The following is an 8,142-nucleotide window of genomic DNA, read 5'->3' as shown; positions in this document are numbered from 1 at the left end:
TTTTGTGTCTTCTATTAGATTCACCATGTGGTCTATGAGGTTTTGTATCACGTGGTAAATAATTATTATCATGAAATCTATCGTTTGGCCAACGTTCGCTGTTAATACTATATTCAGTATTTTTACTGATTGAATGTGAGTGTCTATCATTCTCATGTGTATTTGATTTTGAATTATTATTGTGACTTCTCGAGTGTGATCTGGATCTTCGATGTCTTGAACCATTGTCTCTAACATCATTACTTTTAGAGCGTGATCTTCTCCTTTCAGAATTTCTACTAGAACTTGAAATTTGTTTACGTTTGAATGGATTTGTTTCACGTGAACGTGATCTTCTAGAGTTGGTTTGATGCCGGCTCGAAGTTTTATTATCTTTCTGGCGCGAACGAGAACGGCGGGAACTACGTTGTGGACTACGGCGTTTATTAGTGCTTTTAGAAGGTGATCTCTTTCTCTGTACTATACTACTTTTTTCTCTTGAGCGTGAACGATCACGTCTTTTATTCTTTGGACTTCTTGATCGTGTTCTTCTCCTTGATTTATTGCGACTATGTTTACTAATAGCACTACTTTCACTACTGCTACTATCACTTCCCGAACTACTCGTACTGCGGCTAGAACTTCTGGAACGCGTACGTGATTTGTATCTTTTCGAACTTTTGGTGGTAGGTGAACGGATTCGCCCACTCATATTTGCAATATTGTATAAATTTAAAATATTTATTTAAGTACGATCTTGTTCACCAATAATAATTTTTTTTGTGTTTTAAATCTGTATAGATACGAAAACAATTTTTCATGCAACCAAGCTGACAATGCAACGTCAAAATTGATTCGCGTTGCCAACTTCATTGTCATAATTCCTAAAAAGCAAGTTCATATCCTAACATAGAAGAAGAATATTGGCTATGTAAATCTATAATAATTTAATTACTGTTGCTAATATATATATTAGTATTTATATATATATTTGTTAATTAAAGTGTAATATGAAAATTATTTTCATTATCGCATTGAAATAAATTTAATATTGATTTTAAATATTTTATTATATTTTTTGTTTTCAGATATGCCAAATTGTTGGTTAAAACTTTTGGCTCATAACAACAAAATGAATCGAAATACACGTAGGGGAAAAGGTAATAATTGTTAAAATTTAAATATTTAATATAAGATATATTTATAAAATATTTGACATATACAAACATATAAAGCAATGTTTATATAAATGTTTTCATATATTATAATAAAGCTATGTTAAGTATAATTGTCTTATTTTGTACGTAGAATTAATTACAATTTAACACAAAGTACAAATGAAGTAAAAAAATTTAATTGTATTAAATGCCAAAACAATAGTAGATAGTATTATATGGCATTTACACTAGCCACAAATGACTCATTTCAAATCAGTCATTTGCGGCCAGTGTAAATGCCATATTAACCTATTCTCGATTTTAGAATACAATGGTTCACTAAATCCTTTTTAATTTCTGCTGTTTTATATTTAACTATATGAGATGCACTACAGCAGCGTGCTATAATTTCATATTCTTATATATATAATGCTATACAGTACCCAATAAACAGAATTTTTTAAATATTATGGTTTTTTTAACAGACAAGCTTTAAACTTTGCTTATTCTTCTAATGTTACAGTCACCAATAACTTATTTTTGATTTTATTTCATTATAAATAATTATGTGTATGTTGCTTGAATTCTTTCCTAGTCAGCTGTTTTTTAAAACTATCCGTACCACAATAATAATTTTAATTAAAAATAGTTTATAAGACATTATAATTATTTTGCAATTTGCATATATTACATATCATGTACATATATAATGATATTAATGATTGCAAAATCATTTGCAATTGAACGTATATATCCTTAACATTCTTTTATTAAAAATAGAAATATTTTTTAAGAAGTTGGCTACTCTACATGCAACGTATATATTTGTAAATTTTGACATTTTGCACTTGTGAATGTGACGTGTTAAATTTTCCGCTGCCATAGTGCTATTTTACACACAAAATCTTAAATAAAACATAAAATAGCTTATTAATAATTGAAATCTGTACTCGCTTATAAAACTTAAGTAAAAATGGGTTCTTTTCGTCGTGAGAAAGAGGATGAAGATGAGGGTAAGTATGTGTGAATGAATTTATAAAAGCCAAAACCGGAGCACCTTCTGACTGCAGTGATTATTCAGCGTAGTCAAAACTGATGCAATATTTACATGTTTAAGTAAACAATAACAAAATGAACATATTTTAATACTTAATACATAAATTAAAAGTTCTTTCGAATTTATTACATTATAGGCAGCACCAATATATATCAGAATTTAGAGAAAACCTCAGTATTACAAGAGACACGCACTTTCAATGACACGCCTGTTATTCCAAGGAAATGTATACTAATTCTTACCAAGATACTTTACCTTATCAATCAAGGCGAACAGCTGGTGGCTCGCGAGGCCACCGATTGCTTCTTTGCCATGACAAAACTTTTTCAATCAAAAGACGTTGTTTTAAGGCGTATGGTATACTTAGGCATCAAAGAGTTAAGCTCAATCGCCGAAGATGTGATTATAGTAACAAGCTCACTTACTAAGGATATGACAGGCAAAGAGGATTTATATCGTGCCGCTGCAATACGTGCACTTTGCAGTATAACAGATCACACTATGTTACAAGCAGTGGAACGTTATATGAAACAATGTATTGTAGATAAAAATCCAGGTGTTTCCTGTGCTGCACTTGTTAGCTCATTAAGATTGGCAAGCACTGCTGGCGATGTTGTCAAAAGATGGGCTAATGAAGCACACGAAGCACTTAATAGCGATAATATAATGGTACAATACCATGCACTTGGTTTACTCTATCACATACGTAAATCTGATCGTCTGGCTGTATCTAAACTGGTAAATAAATTGGCACATAGTGGTGTGAAGAGTCCATATGCTGTCTGTATGCTGGTATGTATTAAAAGTAAATCAAATTATAATTAAAACAAATACTATAATATTTTACTATCACAGATACGTATTACTTGCAAACTGCTTGAAGAAGAAGATCAATCTGCAGATGAATCGCCATTATTTGCATTTTTGGAATTATGTTTACGTCACAAAAGTGAAATGGTTGTCTATGAAGCAGCACATGCCATCGTTAATCTTAAAAACACAAATCCCCGCGCACTTTCGCCGGCTTTCTCTATTTTGCAAATGTTCTGTAATGCACCAAAAGCTACTTTACGCTTTGCTGCTGTACGCACGCTTAATAAAGTAGCCATGACCCACCCAGCTGCTGTTACTACATGTAATTTAGATTTAGAAGGTCTTATAACGGATTCGAATCGATCTGTTGCTACTTTAGCTATAACTACGCTCTTAAAAACAGGCGCTGAATCTTCCGTAGAACGTTTAATGAAACAAATTTCATCATTTGTTGCAGAAATCTCTGATGAATTTAAAGTTGTCGTTGTACAAGCGATCTGTGCACTTTGCACCAAATATCCACGTAAGCATACAATACTTATGAATTTCCTCAGCGGCATGTTACGAGAAGAAGGTGGAATTGAATATAAAACATCGATAGTCGACACAATAATCACTATAATCGAAGAGAATGCCGAAGCTAAAGAATCTGGCTTATCGCATTTATGTGAATTCATTGAAGATTGTGAACATGTTTCATTAGCCGTGCGTATATTACATTTACTTGGTAAAGAGGGACCATTTGCGAATACACCATCAAAATACATACGCTTCATTTATAATCGTGTTATATTGGAGAGTCCAATTGTACGTGCAGCCGCTGTTACTGCTTTAGCACAATTTGGTGCTTCTTGCCCAGCACTTTTGCATAACATTTTAGTACTTCTAAACCGTTGTCAAATGGATCCAGATGATGAGGTGCGTGATCGTGCTACATATTATTTGAATATATTACAAACTGGTAAACCGGAATTATATAAAAATTATATTATTGAACGTGAAACATGCTCATTGGCATTGTTGGAAAAAGCTCTAACCGAACATTTAAATAGTGAATTAACTAATAGATTTGATCTGTCCATTGTGCCCAAAGCAACAATAATTAAGGAAGAAGTTACTAATGAAGCTATGCTTGTATCAAATGGTAAATATTTTTTATATAATATCTGTAGAAAGAGCATTTAAAATATGTTAAATCTTATTATAGCACCACGTGCACTTAAAGTTACACGTGAAGAGGAGAGTGCTGCTCGTTTGGCACAGTTGCCTGATATACAACTACTGGGTCCAATACATCGCACTACTATGCCAACTCAATTAACTGAAAGTGAAACCGAGTACACTGTGCAATGCATAAAACATATATTCCCTAATCATGTCGTATTTCAGGTAAGTTACATATGTTTTGTTGTTGTTGTCTTTTCATTTCTATTCATTTCTATTTTTTAAATAGTTTATTTTTTCGTCGATATTAAAATATAATATTATATTATAATATTAAATTTCTTTACAGTTTGACTGTCTTAATACGTTATCGGAACAAATATTGGAAAATGTTCGGGTTGACCTAACCATACCGGATGGATTTAATATAATTTCTATTATTCCCTGTGCGAAGTTATCTTATAATGAAATGCAAACCACTTATGTTATTGTAGAATTTCCACCTGATGTCGGCAGATCTGCTGGTAATTTTTTTTTTAAATTATATATATTTTTTTATATATAAAACATTAATGTACATAAATTAATTTTTCATGAAGCTACCTTTGGTGCCACGTTACGATTTATCGTTAAGGATTGTGATCCTAATACCGGAGAGCCGGATTCTGATGAGGGTTACGATGATGAATATATGCTTGAAGATTTAGAAGTAACTGTAGCAGATCAAATACAAAAAACGAAAAAAAATAACTTCCAAGTTGTTTGGGACGCTGCAGATACCAAAGGTAATGTACAAAAATTCTATATATATAATATTTTAAAACAATATTCTAAAATATATATTTTTGTGTTCTGCATTTAGAATGGGTTGAGGCTGAAGACACGTACTCGTTAGCTGCAGTCAATACATTACAAGAAGCTGTTAATACAATACTTAAATTCTTAGGGTTAGGTGCAGCTAACCTGTCCGACACAGTACCAGAAGGAACGCATACGCATACGCTGCTTTGTTCAGGTAAATAATTTCTTTGTATAAAATGTTTGTTTCGGCTTAATTCTAAAGACGAAGAAAAGAGTAAAATTAACGCTACTTATTTTATTTAACAAGTTATCGATGATAACTTAAATAAATGAAATATTTAGAAATAATTTAAAACTGAATTAATCTTTTTTATTTTATAATTAACAGGCACATTTAGGAGTGGAGCTGAAATATATGTACGCTCTAAATTGGCATTAGACGATGGAGTAACGATGCAGTTAACAGTTCGTACAACAGATCCTGATGTTGCCGAATTGGTAACATCAGCTGTCGGATAAAAGTAAATAATTTAATTAAAAATGCAAAAATTATTGCATTTTTAAGTAATGGATGAAAAATTAAGAATAATAATTAAAGTCCACATGTGGGTAAAACACATTCACAACTTTAAATAATCTTACATATATATATAAAATATTATTCATATTATTAAGTATGCAATTATATGTAAAAATGTCTTTTTTTTTAAATATGCGAATGCAATTCGTTTACATTTTTTATTGTGTTTAAAATATTTAAATATTGTCAACTTATACATTCAAAGTTATGATTTATAAAAAGAAATATTTTCCAAAATTTTAATTTTAATTATATACTGAATAGTTTAAAAATATATATGATCTATTTTAATTAACACTGAAAAATCTGCATTTTTTTAAATTAAATGAAAAAACTACAAAATATATGTTAAGTTAATTCTTGTAAAGTTAAGGATATAATTATTAAAGATTCACACTAAGGTTTGTTTTTATCTACTATGTGATATCACCTGTTAAAGAGGTAACTGTAGGTTCCAATACTTTTAATATTAAAACAGAGTAAACTTTTTGGTGTCACGTACAAACTATTATTGGGTTTGTACCCCTTATCCTTTATTTGGATCCACGAACAGCCAGGTCTATTTCCCAAAGTCATACGTCAATTTCGTCGGCTAAGTGCAGTTCAACACCTCCCAATGGTATTTCGCAAGCAGGTCTCCTCGAGTCACAACAACAAAAACATAATAATCGCCTTATTTGGGATAGTGAATCGGTTCAAAAGGTTTCATTGACATTATTAAAAGTTGGTTAGTCAACAGCCTTATTTTATCCTGGATAGCTTAGAAGTTCTCACGGTATTCCATTATTCATTCTAATAATAATGAACGACAGTTGATTCATTTAAAACTCATATGCCATAGAGAGTAAAATCCTTAACGTTAAATATTGTTTATGGACTGACGTTGTCTTCACAGATTTGACAAAAATCAATTGAGCGACTATTCAATCTCATACTATGGTTTCCATACCTGCTCTCGAAATTGATCTTCACGGGATAACTTAATGAGATCACTTGATTAAATGAGAGAATATTCAATCTCAGCATGGAACTGGAGGATACTCCAATTCTTTACAATTATTCCTGATAACTGTCAGCTAATCCGCATAATTTTTTATGACTAATTAAATTCCATTCTTTAGTGAAATGCAAGAGATTTGTTCGATAACTAAAGAGAATACCTTAACATAATAACAACTTATGTTTTGAATCTAAGAGAAAAACTTGTTATTTTTTAGCTCCGAAGAGCCTGGTTCCCTAAAATCCCAATGATAATAAAAAATTAATGATTTGGACAGATGTTGATGTTCTCCATATTGAGTACTTCTTGACTAATTATCAACCAGTTTTAAAGTTTTTTCAAACATTTGTAGTGTATTTACGTTAATTGAAGGTCTGAAGAGAGATTATGGGTGCGTTCAGTTTCAATGGCAGACATTTTAAGTTGAATAGAATTACACAAAGGAGTAGTTATTCCTGCCTCACTTTACTTTCTATGTATTATATGTGTAATCCATATATGGGTCGCAGATCATATGCGTACAACGGTTTTATATTATCCTAATAAAACGTTACATTTCGTTTTTTGAACGACAGTAAAGAACTTTTAAGACAACTGCTAGAATTATATCCCTCTTTCAAATTATCTTTTTAAAAATCTTTGACTGTGGTGAATTGAAAGATAAGATGTCAAACTTACACTGAATCATCACAGAAATCCTAGCAGGGCACTGTAAACTATAATACCACCTTACGTGACTGGGTATGCATACGGAGGCAAACAGTAGATTCTGTAAAGAGAATGAAGTATTGACCACACATGTGCTGTTAGAATGTCCTGCGCTAATACACATACGGAATAGGCTCCTGGGAATTCATATTCTTGCGGAAGAGGCAATAAAACTCCGTAATGTAGGTTCTGTACTACTTTTTATTGACGCAACAGGGCTTAGAGACCTACTCTAAACCCAGAAGAGGACAATAATAGTCTGTAATTCAAATCATATAATTAAACTGAACATGCACATTAGTGAGTTTTCAATTATTGCATTGATCTACTTGTAGCTCTGACCTATGGGTCAATAACCAATAACCAATTCGACGCACTAATTAATATTTAGATAATAAAACGTAACGAGCTTGATAGACAAGATCTTTCTCTGAGCACGAAGTAGAAAGTGCAATCAATTAAAATGAAGACTTTAAATTTTCCATATGACGTCATGGCTTATGTTATCTTTACGCTTCCGCAAATTTAAGTAATTAAGAAACGCACACATGTGATGTAGAATTGCATAAAGTTTGTTTATTTATTCAGAGAAGCTAATGCAAGAACCGCACCCGCAACAGTCATTTTGCTTAATGATTTCCTCTTCTTCTCTAGTGTGTACGAGTCTGTATGAGTATATATGGTAGGTATGTTTATATGGCTGTAATTCACTTTAGAATTGGGCCATATGCCAATAAAAATCCATATACAAATACGTTTCTCATTCGTTCATTCTCTTCGCGTAGAACTTTACATCTTTCAATTTGTATGAGAACTCAAAGATTTGATCTGCTGAGTATATCAACACAATCGTGCTTCGTGCTTGATGACTGCTGCTATGATA

At 31.7% G+C, this 8,142-nt stretch overlaps 2 protein-coding genes across 3 annotated transcripts in view; one reads left to right on the top strand and one right to left on the bottom strand.

Moving 5' to 3' along the window:
• LOC119676495 (serine/arginine-rich splicing factor 4-like) overlaps window positions 1–691 on the bottom strand; it is a 2,398-nt gene extending 1,707 nt beyond the window's left edge. Inside the window, exon 1 of the mRNA XM_038087734.1 lies at window positions 25–691. Within this exon, the coding sequence (XP_037943662.1) occupies window positions 25–691 (667 nt within the window). The remainder of the gene's footprint in view (window positions 1–24) is intronic.
• A 367-nt stretch (window positions 692–1,058) lies between these two features.
• On the top strand, window positions 1,059–5,635 carry LOC119679294 (coatomer subunit gamma). 2 transcript variants are annotated; one of them, XM_038091559.1, is made up of 8 exons: window positions 1,059–1,139; window positions 2,330–2,985; window positions 3,049–4,150; window positions 4,214–4,395; window positions 4,520–4,694; window positions 4,770–4,955; window positions 5,033–5,185; window positions 5,360–5,635. In XM_038091559.1, exons 1-8 carry the CDS (start codon window positions 1,070–1,072, stop codon window positions 5,488–5,490), a joined length of 2,655 nt encoding a protein of 884 aa, XP_037947487.1. In that variant the 5' UTR covers window positions 1,059–1,069; the 3' UTR covers window positions 5,491–5,635. The 2 variants fall into 2 exon arrangements, with proteins under 2 accessions (XP_037947487.1, XP_037947488.1); XM_038091560.1 differs by lacking the exon at window positions 1,059–1,139 and adding an exon at window positions 1,966–2,149 and having other exon boundaries at window positions 5,360–5,634.
• Window positions 5,636–8,142: the final 2,507 nt, after the last annotated feature.

This window comes from Teleopsis dalmanni, chromosome 2, assembly GCF_002237135.1.
Source record: "Teleopsis dalmanni isolate 2A chromosome 2, ASM223713v2, whole genome shotgun sequence".
NCBI lineage: Eukaryota > Metazoa > Arthropoda > Insecta > Diptera > Diopsidae > Teleopsis > Teleopsis dalmanni.
The sequence above is the reverse complement of the archived record's forward strand: the minus strand, read 5'-3'. Positions and strand labels throughout refer to the sequence as shown.